Source organism: Dermacentor albipictus, chromosome 1 (assembly GCF_038994185.2).
Source record: "Dermacentor albipictus isolate Rhodes 1998 colony chromosome 1, USDA_Dalb.pri_finalv2, whole genome shotgun sequence".
Classification (NCBI taxonomy): domain Eukaryota; kingdom Metazoa; phylum Arthropoda; class Arachnida; order Ixodida; family Ixodidae; genus Dermacentor; species Dermacentor albipictus.
In genome coordinates, this window is record NC_091821.1 from 395,167,565 (window position 1) to 395,189,264 (window position 21,700).

General features: G+C 44.4%; 2 protein-coding genes and 1 long non-coding RNA gene across 3 annotated transcripts in view; 2 read left to right on the forward strand and 1 right to left on the reverse strand.

The window, feature by feature from the left end:
• The window catches only part of LOC135913599 (E3 ubiquitin-protein ligase MARCHF2-like), a 35,243-nt gene extending 14,227 nt beyond the window's left edge, over positions 1-21,016 (reverse strand). The window contains exon 1 of the mRNA XM_065446124.1: positions 20,888-21,016. Within this exon, the coding sequence (XP_065302196.1) occupies positions 20,888-20,912 (25 nt within the window). The 5' untranslated portion in view covers positions 20,913-21,016. The remainder of the gene's footprint in view (positions 1-20,887) is intronic.
• Positions 241-7,868, forward strand: LOC135913586 (uncharacterized). The gene is made up of 2 exons (XM_065446099.1): positions 241-1,190; positions 7,676-7,868. The coding sequence occupies exon 1, from the start codon at positions 287-289 to the stop codon at positions 1,187-1,189; it is 903 nt and encodes a 300-aa protein (XP_065302171.1). The 5' UTR covers positions 241-286; the 3' UTR covers position 1,190; positions 7,676-7,868.
• Positions 16,824-17,916, forward strand: LOC135913592 (uncharacterized). Its single transcript, XR_010568067.1, has 2 exons — positions 16,824-17,015; positions 17,708-17,916. It is a non-coding gene; the product is annotated as an uncharacterized lncRNA (long non-coding RNA).
• Positions 21,017-21,700: the final 684 nt, after the last annotated feature.

Below are 21,700 nucleotides of genomic sequence, written 5' to 3' on the forward strand. Positions count from 1 at the left end.
TGATAACTGACGTATGACGCTTTCGAGCGCTTTAATAGTCGCATTACCAAGCAGCTTCGCTGTAAGATTTCAGATTCTTTAATAAAGTTCCTTCTTCTTCTTCTTCTTCTTCTTCTTCTTCTTCTTCTTCTTCTTCTTCTTCTTCTTCTTCTTCTTCTTCTTCTTCTTCTTCTTCTTCTTCTTCTTCTTCCTCTTCTTCTTCCTCTTCTTCTACTTCTTCTTCGTAATCAACAGCACGTTCAAGTCACGGGCCGCAAGCTAGGCGCCGAAGAAGAAGAACGACACCATGGCGGACGGTGCTCATCCACGACCGGCAACTGCGCCTTTTCGCGTCTCCTGTGCTCCCGCAGCAACCAGTCCCATCAACGCTACGCCTCTGAAAAACGCCAGCAAACGCGCGTTCTTCGCCGGGTGGGCCGGTGCAGCGTCTGCGGCCACAATCGTGGCGATCGTGTCCTTCAGTGTCTACGCAACTGTGAGAAAGAGAAGGAGCAAGCAGCCTTCCTACACAGACACACACTCGTTCTGCTGCCCCGACGAGGTCGGGAAAATAGCCAGGTACCTCAACACGAGCGTAGGCCCGTGCGACGACTTCTTCGCGTACGTCTGCTCAAGTTCGATCGAGCTCGGCCGCTACAAACACACCAGCCTTGACTTTAGACTCGACAGCGCCACGATAACACGCGTGATGCCGCCCAACGTAACAATGCTCAAGGCAGGAAGCTTCCTCTACTCATCCTACGAGACGTGCGTGAAGACCACCTCCCAGCGCGAGTCGTTCGCCACCTCACTTGCGAGTGCCTTGTTGCAGGAAGCGGGAGGCCTCCTGAAGAAAGTGGACTCTCGAAGCGCGATGGTATTCAACGTGGCGGCGTCTCTCACGTATTCTCTTACTTCAGGCATCGATATGTTTTACCAAGGAACTGGGAGCGTCCTTATGGCGATCGACCTTGTTTGTAATCCCGACACCGTCTCTCTGGACTGTCTGAATGCTACAGTGGACGCGCTCAAGTATACTACGAATTCGACAGCGACAACAATGGGTACCGCCAAGTTGGCTGCAACGCTCTGGGAACAAGGAGTCTCCGGACACTGTCTCACGCGCAATTCTTTCAGATATTCAACAGCTACCACCACTGCCCGGACCAGAAGTGGCTGCAAGCGTACTTCGAGACCAGCGTGCCCTTAATGTAAGTTCAGGATTTTGCGCAGACATTCAGTTGCGCCACGAATGCTTCAATGACAAAACCTCGTCAGTGTCTTGACCTCGGCCAGCACCCCACTTGAAGTCATCTCTGCGGTCCGTGTTGGTTTTCACTCTGTTTTTTTTATATATAATGTGATACTCGACTTCATGATGTAAAAGTGCTTGTGATTAAGGGATCTGAAACCTCCTTTTTTGTGCGTGTGTCTGTGTGTGCTTGGAGTCGTTAGAACGGAGTTTTATGGTTTGATATAAGAGATTTTCATAGCTATTGGGCGATGACTTTTGTGATCTCTGCACTATTGGGATCGCTGCTAACTTATGCTGTGCCTGAATATTGTTATGCTTTGCCGCCTCCATTTTTCAGGACACAACTGGTGCTCTCGTGAGCGACTACTCTTAGTTTTCTCGGCTTACCGTTCCCCTGTGAAACGCTGATTAAATTATCGATAATGTAGAACTGTCTAACTTGTTTCTTTGCGACAGATGTCCTGTTTTATCGTGCCTACATGTTCTTTCATATCAGTTTCTTTAACTGTATTGCGTGTCACAAGGCTTCGCTGCCGCCGCTTCACACGTTGCACCTCGTTTTTCGTTTGGCAAGCATCTTCGGCAGTAGCGTACTTCCGAGAGGGTATGCAATTCTTTATTGATGGGTCGGATGCTTGTTTTGAGCTTGTTCTTTATTGAAACGTATGTTGTTCTGCGTGTTGTATGAGTGATTCCAACGAATGTATGAGCCATTGCCTTTTTGTTTCCTTACGGGGGTACGAGTAACTGTTAATGATGATAATTCTTGTACCAATCGACTATACGCGTCGCCTTAAGGGGCTACAAGCTTCATTGAAAGGTTCGTAACAGCGTAACACAAAATGCGTACGAAAGGAAGATAAAAACGACGACATGGCACCGTGTCCACTTTTTGTCCGTGTGTTGTGCTGCGCTGTTACGAGCCTTACTATGAAGCCTAACCAACTGGCCCAACTTGCCGTCTTAATGGGTTATAAGCTATTGCAACGAGCCACTTGAGGCTTTTGGCTTTTAAAAAGTGTAAAAAAATTGGAGGATGCCTCAGCTCCGCCTCTAACAGTGGAACGAAATTTAGCATTCAAAGATCTCTGACTGCTTCTCCCACTTCCTGGCAACTGTACCTTATGTAACCGTAATGTCTACTGGGAAAGGCCAACGGCGAAGGCTACGCGCACGAAGGCGAGCGCCATCTGGGTGGTGGTGCTGTAAGGAACCGAGTGCTACGCGCCGCTCTATGCATGGTAGAAACGCCGGAAAAGGGGTTTGTGTATCAGTTTCCACGCAACATAACTATGTTTTCTAGCACATACAAATTACAATACGACGCTATCACGTCTGTAGGTTGTACTTCACGATTTTTCTGACGCATTTTGCTTTGAGGAATTCAATAATTTCAGTAACGCCTCTGCGCCACGCGGAGGGCTTGCGTGGTTGTGGTTAAAATTGTGGTTGTGGTTATCGCGCTAAGAATTGCAGCAAATCCAACGTGTTGGAATCTATATGCAACGAAGCTCTGTGTGAGTGCATAACCAGTGAAAACACTACTACACGGACACATGCACAAACACACGCACGCACAAGCGCGGGCGCACAATAATATTGTAGCGAGACTTTTGTTAAGCAGTGTTGCTGACAGCTAGAGAGTACGACGGACGCCTTGAACGCACCATGCTTTCATAGTAAGACAGGTGCACTATGTTGTTCGCATATACTCGCAGCGGCTGGAAATACGAACACCAGGCTCCATTGTTAGGCTGCTGAGATATTAAGCTTTTTCTCAGACTTTTCTAGCCCGGTGTACGTATAGCAATTCGGGTTCTATCCGCAAGAAGCTTTGCTGCTTCTTTTACCGTGCAGTTTCTATCTCAGTTTGTCGTCGTATAATGCACCTACATAATTGACAAAATCACCTTGCGGAATTATTTCCTGATCGTTTTGGAGAAAGATATTACCTGGTACATTCAATGGAAACACAGTCAAGGAACTATTGTTCACCTTAAACAACGTTCGAATAACTGAAAACCAAGCTTCAAGCGTTCTTAAGTACGATTTCAGTGTTCTTTGTAATGAGTGAGTACCACTCGCATATGCAAAGAATGCTATGTCGTCTGCATAGATATATACTTGTAGGGCATCGCAAATGTGAATGAGCTTAATAAAATGCTAAACAAAAAACGAGGAAGGACAGATTCTTGGGGAGCTCCTCTTGATTGATTATATTTTTTCGTCAAGCCACGTTGGAAACAATAAACTTTCCTATCCTTTAAAAATTCATATATCCAATTTATGACTTACCAAGGAAAACTCATGCTGTTTAAAGAGTTAAGGAGTGTGACATGCTCTACGCCGTCGCGCATGCTTTAAATAAATCAAGGGTCACTAAAGCTGCTTACTGCCGCCTGTGTCGAGCAAACTTAATTCGCCCCTCTAGATCGACATGTACGCGCCATATCGAGTATGTAGGTCTAAATCACGGTGGGAAGAAGAATTGGAATGTTAAAAATCAATTAGGCAGTACAGGATGCAAGTAAACAGCGGTTTTTCTATTGTCTTAAGAGTTTCACGTACCGTATTTAATTATGTACTAGTAGTTGAGCAAACATTCCTCTGCACTTTCGTCGGCACGATGTGGCTTTCTGCGAGGATGAACTTTAGGCTCTCGAAACTGATTATCCTTTCTTTTTAAAGGGTGGGGGTGGGTGGCTGGTTGGGGGGGGGGGGGGAGGCTTAGCCAAAATGGGGTACATAGCCATCCTGTTTCATAATTATTACTCCGGAAAGCTTAAGAAACATTCACAATCGTAAAGTGACTGCCTCACGTCTCATTTCTCTGCACCAAGTTATATACATACACCATGTGACTTTTGTTTGTGGGTCTTATGATGCTACAAGAAAAGCGCAATGTGTTTAGGTAACAATTGCAGTTTTCATTGATAGATGTCCACGTTCTTCTTTGCGGGCTTTGTTCCTGTGTACCTCTTGTGAATTATTAAGTAAAGTCAACATTAACAAGTCACTTTACATGAGTCCCGTTTCTTGTGAAAGTACCCGCCAGAACCACGTAAGAATGATCAAATAACCTAGGTGCCCTAAATGACGTATACTTATATACGTCATCTGACGAGACTACAAAATATTAGAATGAATTGCTGAAGGACGTTGCTGACAGTGGAAATGTGAATGTGTTTATGAAAGTATAGCGGCGCAATTTTGCCCATATTCTCGCCGCTAAAGAACCCAGAGGGAGCTGATAGCGATTACCGAAGCAGATGAAAATGTTTTCGCGAGAAATGTAATAAGGGATGAGAAGGTCTGCTAAGGCCGAAGTTGGTATTTTCTTTAGACTTATACGGCACCAGTTCTTATTTTCTCGCTCACACTTTACGATAGCTTTATCGTTCATAGAGTAGCGACCTTGCGCTTGTACGAAGGATTTAGCATGCTACAATGCTAACTCCACAAATGTTCGCGCCATATCATGGAACCATTTAAACACGCACCGCGATGACCGGCGGATGAAAACCCTTGTGCTTGTAGGTTTCACGGATGTAATTTTACGCACTAAAACTACGCCCACACCAAAACATATCAAGCCCACGAGAGACGCCGTAGTGGTGACACTCCTAATTTAAGTACACAAACTGAATTAACATAGACGTTCAGCTACGTCTACCACCAGTTCTTTTAAATTATAATTATTATTAAGTGCACTTAAGACGTTGGTGCCGCCTGCTTCTCTGTCGCACTGTGCTCGTTTTAAAAGCGTGAAAGTGTGTGAGCTGATCGCACGAACTATATTCAACCAATTTTTCTATGCCACGTTTCCTTTAGTCTTCATTGAGAGTTTATTTTAATTATTATTGCAAATTTCTGCGGCAGCTTGTAAGGCTGAATCATAGCAAGTCAAAGGGCTTAAGGTGTCAGAAATATTGCCCACATAACTCCCTTCCAATCTTCGAACGAATATGTGTACTGTAGTTTAGCATCCAAATGAAATTTTAGCATATCTCGCGCGAGTAAACGGTTACGATAAGGCTAGTAACCGAAACGAACAGTTAGCAAATGAAGCACTTGCTACCTCTTTCTTCCCTAAGAGCGTAGCGGTGTCTCACTACAAAAGATGCGCTGCTTTCCAAAGGCTGCATAAACGGTCATAATCTACTAAAGCGCGCGTCAGGCCTCAAAGGCAGGATTTTTCGTGTCGTATAGAGAGAACTTCTCCGCGAAGCGATAAACAAATGAACGTAGCAGCCGAGGGACACCAGGAACTAAAAGCCTCAATAATCCAGCGTCCAGGCTCCACTGACACGCTTTCAGCGTGTCCTTAGAGATAGCGACACAAGGTAGCCCCCTTGCGTGCGCATCACATGTGCGATGTATACAAGATGTACCAAATCACGGCACTCAGGTACATCGCGGCGCGATTAAATGAAAGCCAACCACGTGACGGTCAAATGCCGCCCAGTGGAGTGCCACGCTCTCTTCCCGCATTGGCGTTTCCGTCCCAGCGTTATCGGATCGCGTAGCGCTTCTACGGCTGAAGACTCTCCGATATATAAAGGGGCTCGCAATCCACACTCGGTCAGAGATCGCACTCCCCCCCCTTCGAGCACTATACTCAGCGTGCCGGCGCGTAGGCAGCTCCTCCGCACAAAACCATGGACAGGGACCTCTGCATGTTGGTCCGCACCGACTACGGCGACGTCCTTCTGGTCTTCTAGTAAGGCAATCATGGTCCTCGGGCCTGCTCATTTTCTCACCCTGCTGATGATGTTTGATTGGCTTTCCGTCACCCCCGGCTCTGGACGTGAGTATATATGTTGAAGAGGTTATCATCGCTCTTTTATTTTTGCACAATATTTTGCGTGATTGAGCAAGAGCACGCTTGGGATAAACAATGAGTATAATCTTTTGATGAATGATACGGTGGCCGGTGCCGGGTTTTTAAAGTTGAGCAAAAAAGAAAGCTTTGCACAACTTTTCGTTTGTCAAAAGTATTCTTTTGGTGGCGCCTAATAACAGTGCAGAACATACAGTGAGTGAGCTCTCCAAACCGATTATTGCTATGCATCGGACCGGCTTAAGAACAGCTAAAATTGTTATCTCAAGCACGCTCAGATAACATTTTATGCGGAGGTGACGCTTGGTGTGGGAAGTTGTACAATGAGACAATGGGCGGAGGCGGTTGCCAGTTCGGTTCAAGTAGTGGCACACAGTTGACACATTTTAGTCGTGTTTTTGTCCGCAGGCGATCAGTAGGTGAAGCTAGGAGAAGGCGAATAGTGGTTGACTCACAGGCAGTGTGAGAAAGCGGAAAGAGGGCTTGCTTTTCTGGAGAGTGGTTGTCATAGCCCTTCCACCTATGAGTGGTATATTCATATTTTTGGTTATGGATTACGACAGGCAGCAAGGGGATCTCTTCATTTAGTTCTAACCACGCAATTACCATGGCGAAACGAGATTGTGGACAAAGCCTTCCAATAGACCTCAGTACAGTGCCACTACATTCAAGCCCAAACCGCGTCCTTTGTTCCTCTTCCTTCCTGGCCTTTCTGTCTCCATTTTCTTCTCCCAAGAGCAAGGCAGCCAACCAAAATGCCTTCTGGTAAACATACCCATCACTCTCTCTTCCATTTCTCTATTTCTTGAGCCTAAACTGCATTTTTAGCGCTATACAGGGAATAAACATGCTTTTACCTAGGTTAAACAGCTCGCGTCGCCTATTATCTGGTTTTTCTTAACATTGTATTGGCCGATTAGTCAATAGGTACGCAGAGTGTAGTGGAGAACTAGATGGAAAAGTTAAAAGCAACGCTTTTTCGGTTGAACATTAGTTCTGGTGCGCTTTTTTTAACCTCCGCTGAAGAACCAAGCGCCCCACTGCCACAATTCTCCTTCAAACACTTATGGCTGATCACATTGTCTGAGGGTATAAACCCACGCTAAATACGTTCCCTTAATATTTCCATCCGAATTCCGCCCTGGATCCTTGGAGATTAGGTCGGTTCCATCTCAGGGTGACGAAAAATGCACATCGCGCTCTTGGTTCAGCATGTTCGGGGTGATGAGTTAGGTGAGACATGTTCATCGTGGGAATGTGGCCCGGTCCTTCCTGCGCAGGCCGGGATTTTGGACGCCTGGTCAGTTGTACCTTTTAATAGTACCTGTAGTATTCTTTAGTGAGAAGACATCACAGTGCACCTTGAGTGAAACGAAAATGTTATGAGATATACACACAAAGATATAGATGTTGCAGAGAGAATAAAATATTTGACTATATGTTTGTGTGTTACGTCTGTATTTAGTATTACCATGCGCTAACATTGTAATAAGAGCCACTGGTATTCTACTGGCTGTAGCTGGTCTAGTCGGGCATTACTGGCCTGTGAGGAGAGAAATAACACAATTTTTCTTCCTTTGCACTGCCTGTTTTTGTCACAGAAAAAGGACAAACTCTGCGTCTACACAATGCTCTCGGTGAATAGACCACAACATCTCGGCTCATCCCGCGTCAAGCCATCCATTAAGAAGTTGGAAGATGGAAAGCTAACATCGTCCAAGAACTTCATACTGCTTCATCATTTGTGAAACAATAGATCACCAGTTCCGCGGAGAAAAAAGAACCGCGTCATCTGTGGACAAATAAAATGATTTCTCGAAACACCAACAAAAAAGTTCTGCGTTGAAGATATTTACTTTCTCATCGTTTTAACGAGCGTTAAGCATGTGAGCACATTCCTCACCGAAATTCCATGCATGCGCTTAGCTGAACTGCATACAGCAAACGTGTACCGCAAACGCGCATATATTCATTTTCACTGGAATCACCCGTGAACTTATGGTTCTGTGATCTTGGCGTTCTGCTGCTAAGCACGAAGTCGTGAGTTACATTCATATGGCGGATCCACAAGCACTTGCCAGCCACATTTAGGCCTTGGGCTAAATATTAATACGACTCCCCCTCCCCCCCCCCCCCCCCCCCTTGGTATGAGGTAATGAGGTACATTTTTCCGGTACATTGGGAAACGTAGCTGATAACGGTCGTACAACGTTTTCGAGTCCGCTATGAAGAATTTACTTTCTTTTAAAAGACTGTCATTCAGGCACACGCATTTAACTTCGCATAGGAGCACTGAATATGGTATTTACTCGTTTTCACCAAACTTGATATTGGTGGCAGCTATAGTTTTTTATATTCAGGACAGCAGGCTAAATTCTGCGTCGTTCGCAAAACATACATTTAACGTCCGGAGCGCTTGCGTAAGTAATTTACTCGAAATGCTGCATTTGACCTACGAACTTCGAACTTTGGCTCCAAATTGCCCGTAACATGATGCACATTTTCACCAAATAAAAAGCAAGTGTCGCGTCTAGTTCCCCGAGGACATCGGGGAGGCCTACTGTAGGGCTCGTGGAACGCATTGAAATCGGCAGAAAAATAGGGCTTCAGTAATTATTTTGAAATTGATTTCACTTACGGGAGGGTCGAACGTTCTCCACACATCCCTTATAACGTGGTCCCTATGCCAGTCGAATTTGAACAGGTTTTCACATACCGTTCTCATAGGGCACTGGGAAACATCGTTGATAATGGCCGTGTAACGTTTTCGAGCACTTGGTTAAATAAATTTTTGCGAAAGCTGTAAATAACTGACGCTCTTGACTCTTTGCACAGGCACAACGCATAAGATTTCTCATATATCTTCGAAATATCAACTCAAGCCGCGCGTTGAGTTCTTATAGAACGCAGGGGCAAACTCGTTGCGTGGTTCGTGCGATACACTTGTAAAGCTCTGGAAGGTTTGGGTAATTAATTGTCTAGAAAGGTTGTAATTATCGTGCACACTTCAAACGATTCCTACACGTCATCAACAACATAGGCCTCATGTTCTACAAATATAGAATTGCTTATGCTGTAGGTTCTCTTACGGTAGTGGGAAAACTATATTTCACATAACGCCTCAAAACTAGCAATAAAACGAGGCCTTAGCCGTATTTATTCGGTGTATAATAAAACCACACACTTCAAATTTTTCTTCACACAAATTTTACTGAGTCCCATATATTACCTCTAAATATAAATTATGTCAGTTATCTATTTCTCCCAAGGCGCCATGAAAAAACACGCGTATAACGTTTTCGAGCACTTGTAGTCACACTACACCATCTTCGACGAGCGTAAAAGAAAGAAAGCCCACGCCTTCAAAACACAGCTATGCTAAATATGACATAATGAAAACAATAACTGACTCAGGTGAGTGACCGTTTAAAAAGACCAAATTGAAGACGAGAAAAAGGAGCGGTGACTCAATATGACGTTAAACCAGACAGGAGGAATCATATTGGGCGGCCAGCTACGCGTATACCATTAGGCAGGGGTTGCTTCAATGAAGAAGCGTGGAAGCGGTCGTGATGTAGAAACCGTATAGTACTTCTGAGCGTGATGTGTTTTGGTCTGGTCTGTCGAAGCATGGAGTGGAAAAAAGAATAAAGCAGCATGCCAAGGCAGGGATAAAGGTAGGATGATTAACTGAGAAGAAGAAGAATGCTAGGTTTAATTATATCTACGGAGATAGACAGATAAAGAGATTACAATTTTTTTTCAGAACTTGGTGGCGGAGAACTGAATGCCGACAGGTCAACGCCATTCTACAGCACCGTGTCGGACGTGCTTCTCTGAAACGTATGAGACGTGGTGTTTGTGCTGGTCTAAACCTGCACCGATGGGCTCCTGGAGAGGTAAACTTATCTAATGATTCAACTAGCTCAAAATATTGACATACAGAATGAAAAAAAAAAGAAAATAAATATTGCGCAGACACATGAACTCATCATCATCATCATCATCATCATCATCATCAGCCTGGTTACGCCCACTGCAGGGCAAAGGCCTCTCCCATATTTCTCCAACAACCCCGGTCATGTACTAATTGTGGCCACGCCGTCCCTGCAAACTTCTTAATCTCATCCGCCCACCTAACTTTCTGCCGCCCCCTGCTACGCTTCCCTTCCCTTGGGATCCAGTACGTAACCCTTAATGACCATCGGTTATCTTCCCTCCTCATTACATGTCCTGCCCATGCCCAATTCTTTTTCTTGATTTCAACTAAGATGTCGTTAACTCGCGTTTGTTCCCTGACCCAATCTGCTCTTTTCTTATCCCTTAACGTTACACCTATCATTCTTCTTTCCATAGCTCGTTGCGTCGTCCTCAATTTGAGTAGAACTCTTTTCGTAAGCCTCCAGGTTTCTGCCCCGTAGGTGAGTACTGGTAAGACACAGCTATTATATACTTTTCTCTTGAGGGATAGTGGCAACCTGCTGTTCATAATCTGAGAATGCCTGCGAAACGCACCCCAGCCCATTCTTATTCTCCTAATTAATTCCGTCTCATGATCCGGATCCGCCATCACTACCTGCCCCAAGTAGGTGTATTCCCTTACGACTTCCAGTGCCTCGCTGCCTATTGTAAATTGCTGTTCTCTTCCGAGGCTGTTAAACATTACTTTAGTTTTCTGCAGATTAATTTTTAGACCCACTCTTCTGCTTTGCCTCTCCAGGTCAGTGAGCATGCATTGCAATTGGTCCCCTGAGTTACTAAGCAAGGCAATATCATCAGCGAATCGCAAGTTACTAAGGTACTCTCCAGTAACGTTTATCCCCAATTCTTCCCAATCCAGGTCTCTGAATACCTCCTGTAAACATGCTGTGAATAGCATTGGAGAGATCGTATCTTCCTGCCTGACGCCTTTCTTTATTGGGATTTTGTTGCTTGCTTTATGGAGGACTATGGTGGCTGTGGAGCCGCTATATATATCTTTCAGTATTTTTACATACGGCTCGTCTACACCCTGATTCCGTAATGCCTCCATGACTGCTGAGGTTTCGACAGAATCAAACGCTTTCTCGTAATCAATGAAAACTATATATAAGGGTTGGTTATATTCCGCACATTTCTCTATCACCTGATTGATAGTGTGAATATGATCTATTGTTGAGTAGCCTTTACGGAATCCTTCCTGGTCCTTTGCTTGACAGAAGTCTAAGGTGTTCCGGATTCTATTTGCGATTGCCTTAGTAAATAGTTTGTAGGCAACGGACAGTAAGCTGATCGGTCTATAATTTGAACTCAAAGCACGCTAACACACACGAAGCACACATGAACTCAAAGCACACTAACGCGTCTAGACGTGCTAGGCACAGGCTACAGGGTTTGCTTCAAACGTACGTCCGGCGAGGGCAGCAGTAGCATACCCGTGAAATATGGTGTCACAACGGGAACAACGTCCAAAATCAATGAAGTAATAATTCATTTTTTCTTCTTCTAAACACAACGTCATATTGAACAGCCGATTTATTGCAAACATGCAGGTGTATAGGTAAAGGCACGCCTAATGTGCTAATGCTAGCTCCAGGCTGAAGTTCCGAGACTCGCGAGCTCCAACATAGCGTGCCAATGTCTTCGGGTTTACGGAACGGTGCAAAGACTCGTTGGTGAATAATAAAATAATATTTATTTAGTATGTGAAGACCACATCAATAGCAGTTCGGAAGTAGCACCTCAGGGCAAAAACAATTCGCTTAAATACGAAAGGGTTCTTTGAATTAGTGAGAGCTGAAATAGCAAAACAAATTGAAGAGTTCGCGAGCGAGAGAAAGCAACTGAAGCCTTGCCTTGCACTAAAGATACTGTCGCAAGCTCCTGGCCCATGTATCTTTTCCACGGGAACTGCGGCACGAAAGCTTGCTCATGATGATGTTGGTAATGATCTGCAACGTTATCGAGATGTATACCATAGCCCGGTCGCTGACACGTGATCGATCTCATGATCTCGTCCCAATACTAGTCAACAGTGCGTAATTTTCTGTCCTTTTTTACTAAGTTTACTCACTAGCGATAAACAACTCCGCCGTGTTATCTTTATCTTCACTAGCATTCACTAACGAATTCTGTTGGTCAGACCATATTTCCCTTAAATGTTCAGCAGTGTTGCGCAAATTATGGTTCTTGAAAAGGAAACTCAAATAGGCACCGGTAAATATACAAATTCTAGCATACAGCACATTCGTGAGATTTAAACTCGAATACTTGGTGGTTGGGTTGTATGAGATCCGCATATCAAAAACGACATAATGAATTTGGAGCGTGTACAAAGGAAGGCCGTTAGATTTATCTATGGAAAATACAAAAGAGAATTCCCCGTCCTCACTAATGCTTAGATATAAAATAAGTTCGTGAAACGTAGGTGTAAAATTAGCCGTCTCGAGTTTTTACACAGCATCATAAATGGTAAAATCTGGTGTCAATTGCATCACTAAGTAGCGCTTCTTCATACATGAACAAGACATAGATACAACTTTTCCTTACGCCAGTATTTCCTGATCCAATATCTCATGTGAATAGTTTTTATCCGCGTACTATAAACGAACGGAATTTCCTCCCTCTCCATGTATTACTATCAAGGAACTTCACAAAAGAGTTGGAAAACCATTTATCCTATAAATTAGCGCAAGCTTAGGCAGTGGTTATAACTATTTTCTCATCCTTGTGTGAAATTTTCTATAGTTTGTTACATTTAGTGCTCTATTGTTTGGTACAGCGTTTTGGCCACGTGTAATTTCATCTGCGTGGTTCTTCTTTTTATTGTAGTTACTGGGCTGAGGCAAGCATTTAGATGTTTTGTAACATTGCTATAGGCTGCATCCTTTTCATGCACTGTTTACGTTTTCTATCATTTTTTTTTCATCGTGATTACCTTGGCACTGTCTCGCCGCTCCTGCATGGGCCAGCATCTTGGCCTGCAGTATGAATAAATAAATGTATATACAGATACGGTGGCGCAAAAAGCACACTGGCCTCATTGGTACAGCATAAAATAATAAACGTCGTACGTGTGAACACGTTCTTTTTTAATGTGAGACGCTTGGGCTAGTGGACCAGCCTTTGTCAGAGGGATATATAATGAGACATTCACTGCCTTAGCAATATATATATATGGAGGAAGTGGTTCTTGACATCCTTTATTTTATAAATTGAAAGAAGTGCAGCAGGTGCACGCAAAAAAAAAAGCAAACACAAAGACCTAATTTCGACTTTTCTACCGAGGTCCGGCCTTCCTCAAGAGTGTATTTGCAAGCAGCCAAAGCTCAAGCCTCAATTAGTGCATTTTCTATATAAGAGTGAAAAAAACAATAAAGGAAGCGTAGGTAGCCTATGGCTACAAACACGTGTACAGTGACTCTATAAAAAAATAATGAGAAAACGTAAGTAGCCTTTGAATGCAAACACGCGTACATTCAGTGACGTCATGAATATACGGCGTCATGAATACCAACAGACGTATATTCCCACAAGTGGTAAGCGGCCTATGAATACCAATGCGCATGTATTAAGTGGCGTCCACAAGGGACGCGGGAAATATACGATGGAAAGACGCAGCCACTAAAACCACGAAAGAGAGGGGTTACATGTTAGCATGGAGCATGCAAGGGATCTTAGCTGCCAGAAGAGTGTTTGTTTTGATCCTTGTTTGAAGTTACTGCAACTTTTCTTGCAACGAAACTGCAATAACTTCATTAAAAAAGGTTAAGAAAGATAAAGAAGGGAAAAAGAAAGAAAAACGTCAGCGAACAAGCAGAGAACAGAGTGACGAGTTAATTCGTACTGCATAACATGAGGTACAGCGCAGAAAGGGCAAAGGGCCGCGCTGTGTCTTCGTCTCCGCTTTCGCTCTGCGTGCCCTTTTACGCTATACCTCAAGTTGATCAAGTGTAGAGCAGTAGTGTGGCGTAGTAATTAAGTTAGACTGCACAGCAGTATAGCATGGCAGGGCGTAGCATAGCGTGGTATGCCACGCCATTTAGTAGTACCGCGCACCACCATATTTATGTGCATAGCGACCCTTTGAGGTGCCCATCGTGGAGCAGATATGGCACGCTGCAGTGTAAAACTCGCAGCCCTATTACACCCGTCGAGTTTTGTCAAGACCGAGAGATCAATGTATTAGACGTCCTCCGGGAAGCCCGATCGAGAACTTGAGGTTCCGCTGGAACCCCAAGTTAAGGGGAAGCTTTAGCTCGGGTCCAACTCCAATGCCGCATTTTTAAATATGTTTGAATGTAAATTTAAAACGCAGAAACGCATTTCTGCGGTGAGCGGTGGGCCGACTTTAATGACTATTGTTGCATTTGAGAAAAAAGGTAACTTCTAGTGACTGTTGTAAGTGGAATCTTGATTTAGGGCCTGAATTTCTTTAACAGGTGTTTTCGGAAATTGGTAAGCTGGATAAAAATAGAAGCAAGAAGTTTACCAATCCGTAGCTTTGCTCAAAGAACAGATATTGCACTTCTATAAACTGCATCCGTTAGAACATCTAAAGGGGAGAAATTTGATACATAAATTTTTATGCTATATGACCTTGTGCAATGTTTACGTCGGTTTTGCAAACGTCCTACTCACATATTAGTGGTCTATTTAAAGCCATGCACAATAAATCAATTTTGTCCGCTTTAAGTGTACTGTGAACTCAAATTTACAGAACTGTGATATCATTTTTCATTGCTTGGTTACAGAGCTATAAGCTTAATAATTTTGCTTTCTCCAAGTTCGTGATTTTTCAGGAATCCTAATTAAGGAACAGACGGTCTAAATCGAACATTCGCTACCAACAGTCACTAGATTCTAACTTTTTTTTGCAATAAATCTCATCAAATTTAATTGGTGCAGTGGAGTGCAGTATTGGTGCAGTGCAGTATCTTATTTAGATAGAAGTCCCGGAGCTGAAACTTCGTCTTAAGTGGCGGTCTTTTTGCATCTCGATCGAAGCGTCCCGGTGGGTTACAGGGGCGCTGTAGTGGGGCGGCTCCAGATTAATTCTTACCACCTGAGGTTCATTAATGTGCAAAAGCACAATGAAATAGCGTTTGTTGCATTGAGAACCCGTAGGAATGCGACTGCTGTGGCAGGGATTCACTGCCGCGACCTCGTGCTGAACAGCACAATGCCATAACCACGGAGCCACGGCAGTGGTACTGGTACCTATAATTTTTTTAACTGGTGAACAAAACAGATTGAGCAAACATACACGCAGTTATTTTTTATTGCAGTGAACGGGAACACGTGTCTGACGGCAGGCATGATCAAGGAGTCGAGAAAGGAATACAGCAAAGAGCCGACGGCAGTATCAAGTGCATGGTCTTACAGATACGGTAGAGGGAATGTAGATAAGATGCCGGCAACTCCAGCGTCGCCGACTTTGCGAAATGAGTCTATTCATGCGAGGAGCGATACGTCTCGAAGTACAGGTGCCCTTGGAGGGTGCCGCCCGCTTTATCTTGGCGCGGGAAGACTCTCGATACAAAATTAGCGCAGCTGCCTCTCAACCAGCGCATATAGTACCAATTCCATATGACCTGTTGCAGTCCTGAAGAAAGATGAATGAAATTAAGGCAGTTGAAAGAAAGAAAAATGATCTTTCGCGAAAAGCTTACCTCGTTGAGAATGGCGACGTGTTCGTCATACGTAAATATTTATTTGTCAACAGTTCGTTTCCTTGTAATTTAGGTTTACTATGTGCTGAATGTACGAAAAAGATGTGTGAAACTAGGTCTGAAAGAACACTGGCGTTTGTATAATTTCTTAGCTTAGATCAATTTTGTGTGACGTATAAGGCAGAAATGTGGACACTCATCTACTTTATACCCGCCGTGGTTGCTTAGTGGCTTTGGTGTTGCGCTGCAAAGCCCGAGGTCGCGGGATCAAATCCCGGCCACGGCGGTCACATTTCCCTGGAGGCAAAATACATAAACGTCCGTGTCTCATGCATTAGGGGCACGTTAAAGAACCCCAGGTGGTCAAAATTATTCCGCAATCCTTCCCTATGATGCACCTCATAATAAATAAAACGTTCGTCAAAGAATACGGCAATGAGTGTTTTTGTATTTCACCTACAACGAAAGACAGCTGCCATGATCGCGAAGCAAAACCGCGATCACCATTCCTAGTGGATAATTAATTGCACACTGTAGCTAGGCTCAGAAGGAGTTCTTAAATTCTTTTCGTTTTAACGTAAGTCAGTCTTCACGGCTGGTTTTAACATTTTCAATCGGTCAGGCATTAGAAATAGGAGCCAGTACATCCTTTTTCTTTTTGTGATGGAGGAAAAAAGAAGTATCATGTTCCCTTACAACCGCGACAAATCAACCACTATCTGTGCACGCTAATACTTGAGACGTGCTTCTTGGAATCGTACGACCAGACATCGGGAGCATTGGCTAGCTAAATAGGCAGAAAGAGAGATATTACACTGCAGAAGTGCTTTGCTCATGCAGAATAAGATTCGTCGAAGGCGCATACACGGCACTTGAGAATATACGCTTTGTTCCGTTTCTCAAGTGCGCTTGAAAGTCGGGAACAAACCCTCTCGTGCAACGCTGACATTTCACGTTCAGTGCAACTGCACTGACGTTTTGCAGCGGCGTCGTTGTTATCTCTTGAATGTCAACGGGCGCCTTCCTGCAGTGCAGAGTTCCACATATAAGCTGTCGTGGGACGCGATTTTCACCACCGTCCCAGCCATTCGCGCTGCACGACACTCTTCTCCACGCACGAGCGACCAACCCTCGCCAGCAGACGCCATGGACGCCTACGTCTTGGGTGACAGCCAGCCGCTGAGCGAATTCTGCGCTAACTTGGGCCTCTAGTCATGATGGCTTTCCCAGCCTTGCTATTTTGCGTCTCTTCACGTTCTTGACATGGAAGCTGCCACCTCTAACTCTTCACGTAAGTGCACGGACCATATTTCGTCTCCCACATGTCGTGGTTCACGCTCGTTGGCGGTCAGATGGCTCATTTAACAACTGATTGAAAGCAGGCTGATTTATACCTAAATCTGCGAAAATGATATTTGTTAATTTGTTTACTTATTATGATTATCATACCATAAACGTTTAGTGTTTGGGTGAACATCCTTGTCTTCAATAACCATCTGAGATGACGGATGAATCTAGATGCTGTCGTTGTGGGGCAAATGAGCTAAATGAATTGCGACACTTCAAATGCTCTCGTAGTTCACTACGGCGTTTTCTTGGCATGACAGGTTTAACAAGAATGAAGGCGAAGGACTTGCAGTGGTGTAGTTGTGTATTCTTGCCGTTATGGGGACCGCAGTTTTTTTTTACCAGGAATGAAGTGCAGCAAACCAAAACAAACCATGCTGACCGATACTGTAGGCAGTTCGGGACCCTATTTGTGGATAAATTGTAGAGTCATTGATTCCTTCGTTGCAAAATAAGTAGTAGTTGCGCAGACCACATGCGCGCGAATGATGCATTCCCCTAGAGGTCAAAGTCCATGCAGTCTAGTTTATCATTAAAGTCTGATTTTGTTCAGCTTTTGCAAGCGATTCTCTTGACATTGACAGGATGTTCACTGACAAATAGTTATCATTTATCTGCTGTTATATATCATTACAGGAACAAAAGGGAACGCTGAACGTCCAATATGCTTCTACTAGAAAAGCACCGGACCTGGCGCACCACGAAGAATGGGAGCCACTGAATACAAAGACTCGACAAAGTGCCATCACACAAGCGTCAGATGCCCGGAAGCTACCAGAAGAAAACATTAGGCGATTATAGCACCCAATAAATTATTTGTTAAAAAAATGAAACTCTCTATCCTATGTTAAAGATGTGATATCTGCGTTATAAATTTACCGCGACCCACCGCCTGGTCTAGTGCCTAGAGTATCTATCTTACCTGGCCCATGGAGGCAGCGTTATTCCTTGAACGGCTCACAGCTTAAAGGAGTACTGGTTTCCATTGTGGCATCTAGCATGTGAAGTTCTAGCTTATCTTGTTGGCTTGCTATAGCCTGACAGTCATGCCCTTTTATTCCCTGATGATGTTTTACATACTTGTATATACATTCTTCAGCCGTGCTCGCGCAGTTGCAACATCGGTAAAACTTGTACACTCATACGTACGCCCCAAGGAGACGACATCCAGTGAGACAGTCGAGTGATTACAGAATACCTACCGCTTTCCTTCATGTGCCAGCTTCTGACAAAATATTTCACGTCAATGAAACATTTTTGGTCGTACATTGGAGCATCAACTAGAGAGGGACAAATACAGGCGTTGCGACGAGAATCGGACTAAGTACCGTGAAGCGCGACTTGCAGTTAATCCTTAGCGCTACACCATTCTGAGGATTAACAAAGAGATACTGTTTTCACCTCGGCCACAATTTCAGTGTACCAAAATTTTTTCTAACCGCATTCCATACGGACCGAGAGCAACATGTTCACTCCCGTTGTCTCCTAGAAATGTTTGCCCAAGATTGTAGAGCGTCTTTATAATGCTGAAAACTGTACGGCTCACTATATGCTCTGTAATACGGTCGGTATAGTGCCGCTGTCAGCAAGATAAACACTAGCGCCTTACAAATAGTGGACTCCCTACAGCCAATACTTTCAAGCCTTCAGTAGGCATCATGGTTCGCCTAGGTGTTGTCATCATTTGAGACAAAATTAAAAATTATAGGGTTTTACGCGCCTAATCTACTTTTTGATCATTAGGCACGCCGTAGTGGGGGACATCGGAAATTTGGACCACCTTGGGTTCTCTAACGTGCACCTAAAGTTAATTATATGGGTGTTTTCGCATCCTGCCCCCATCGAAATGAGGTTGATTAGGGACATAAGTGAAAACTTCGTCTATGTGCCTGCAGTGGAATCTTAGAGGCATCATGTCTCGTATTTAATTCTTACGTCAATGCGTTATCAGTAACCGGCTTCCAATCCAAGCTCTCTCAGTTTCATTACACTATCGGCCAACGAATTCATCAACTCGTCAACGTCTGACCAACACTGCAAAGTGGCCGTTTACATCTGCATGGACCTCACGTATGTTCCTCATGAGGCACAGCCCCGTAACCAACATGTCAAGCTCCGAAAGCGACATGCAAATTGGTGCAGTTCCTGAAGTCTACAAACCTCAGCGGCCAACTGTGGGGTTGATGTGTACCTGCGGATCAAGCGCCAACACCAATGTTCTGTCTCCTTTCTTTTATGCGTTGCATATTGCAATCACTCAGTTCAGCCCTTGGGCGCAGCCGGGCAGCCACCATTGACCTTTAGCGCAACCACGTGACGTGACGTCACGACAGCCGGAGGAAAAGCTGGGCCCCAACTCGCGCAATATGCAACGCATTCTTGGCTTAACCAAGCTAAGCCTGGCCATTTTTAACAAGAGTCAGGCAACTCAAGAGTCAGGTGGTAGTGAGACGTCTCGGCGTCCCACTGTCACCGTTGAAGTTTCAAAGCCACCCGGAGACGGAAACAAACACCTTGAACGTCGTTGATATCTTGCTATCGAGAACAGGAAGAGGAGACAAAATGATACCAGAATAAAGGGGGAAATTGGGCTAGAACAAAAAAAAGCACTTCAGCGTTAGAATTTCGTCTTGTTACCATTTGACACTGGCTCTCGCGCGACGACGTGTGAACTCAGGGTAGATGTTGTCATGGACATATGCCAGCGTTCGTACCCTTACATTATTGCCACCTAGTGGGGAATGTGCCCAGGCAAGAACACAGCAGGGCGAAGTCGAACGATAAGCTGCAACAGTTCGTTGGGTGAACTTGGGCCCAAAAGCAAAGCGAACAATAATTCTGCGGCGGTGAATTGGAGCAAACGCAATTGGCGTCCGTCGATCGAATGCCACCGTACTCACCGGTTATTTATTTATACATCCGTCGCCGAACATTTTCCGCGCCGCGCTGGCGACCAAGTGCTTTCTAGGAAGTGCTAAAATCGACGCGGAGCATGTGTTAAAACTGATATGACGGGTCCAGCTACTCTAGATAAGCCAAAAGGGTGATGATCGTTTTTAAGATTTACGGAATTTTCGAAAATCGCCTGCGGCAGATTGCATAATCCTTGTCGTTGAGCTGGGGTAGTCGAAGAGGCGGAAATTACTGGCACAAGAAATTGAAGCACATATTCAGCTAATTACCAGAATGAACTCATTAACTTGCCAATTAATCACCTTACTGCATATATTGCTATTTACGTACCTCTTGTAGTCGGTGAGTTTAGAAGACGTATTCATTTGAATTTAATATGCAGGATGACACCAGTTTCGAGAAAATATTTCGCCAAAGTGTGCGACGAAATACATGAGCGTGCCAGTTACTTTTTTTGTTTCAACGCATGAAAGACCGTTTTGTTAAAGAAGTAAGTGGACAAACAGTGCATTTTTAAGGCGAATTTGATGGCGCGTATATCTAAATTGTTGTGGTTCCGGAAATTCATTCCAATTGGATACGCCTGCCAAACTCACAAGCTACGATGAATACATTGCGATAAGTGACGTAATGCAATTAATTAAAATTTCATTATTAAACGTTTGTTAAACGTTTGATTATTAATATCGATTTTTCGCGCAAGTTATGTCCACCTCTCTGAACGATCCAGCTCCAGGACTAAAATTATGGAATCTGCAACAAGCGATCTTTAAGAATTGTACAAAGCTTAAAAACGATCACCCCGTATATATCTGCTAGTGTGTCGCAGCACGAAAATCGATAACAAAGCGGCCCTACCAATGCGCACGATGAAAACATAATATAAACGCACGTGGATAATACCTTCTCTTGCGGTAGTATTAAGCATCACAAGCTTTTAGATCCCGTTGTCGGCGACCTTCGAGAGACCTTGAGCCAAAATCCTGAGCCGTTACCCGGGCACTCAAGACGGGAATGGAACGAAAACATCCGGGCTTCGTGGCTGACAAGGAAACTTATTCACCCGTAGGCACGCTTACAACTGTGGTATCGTGGCGAGGGCCAAACAAGATCATCTGGTGGAACGAAAACATCCGGGCTTCGTAGCGAGAACCAAAGATCATCCGGGCAACCAGTCAAAACGTAAGAAAACGCAGCCTTTGGTCCCCAACTGATCGTACAGGACCGCATTAAACACGCTAGTTACTGCCAAAAAGAGCTACAAAAAATATTGCTTTCGTTTTCTTCCTAATATTTGTTCACAATATCACTCAAACTGGAACTTCAAGTGCGCTTAAGTTTTATTTGTCATTTCCAATGGCGACGTTCAAAAGGCAGATATAGGGCACTATACACGTGATTATCATCTTTTGGCGCTGAGACAGGGTTGCCTGCGCTTTCTTTTAACGCCAGTGGTCCATGAGTTACGCGACGGGTCCGGCGAGCCGCGGATGGCTGTTTGGCTGAAACGAGACTTGCAATGAGGTTTTGTCTGTGATAGGAAACTGTTGCGTCCATATGGACTAGTGCACAATATGGTGTGGTGTGGTGTGGTACGGTGTGGTGGGGGGTGCCGCTGCGAACACGCACATTTAAGATTGCGGCCAGTATCATCTCCCACCAATCTGGTTTGCCGGTAGCCATGTCATGCTTGCATCTACTCTCAATTACGCGAGA

What these genes read in the sequence shown, in the direction of transcription:
- LOC135913586 (XM_065446099.1), top strand. Translation starts at nt 287, where the DNA reads ATGGCGGACGGTGCTCATCCACGACCGGCAACTGCGCCTTTTCGCGTC.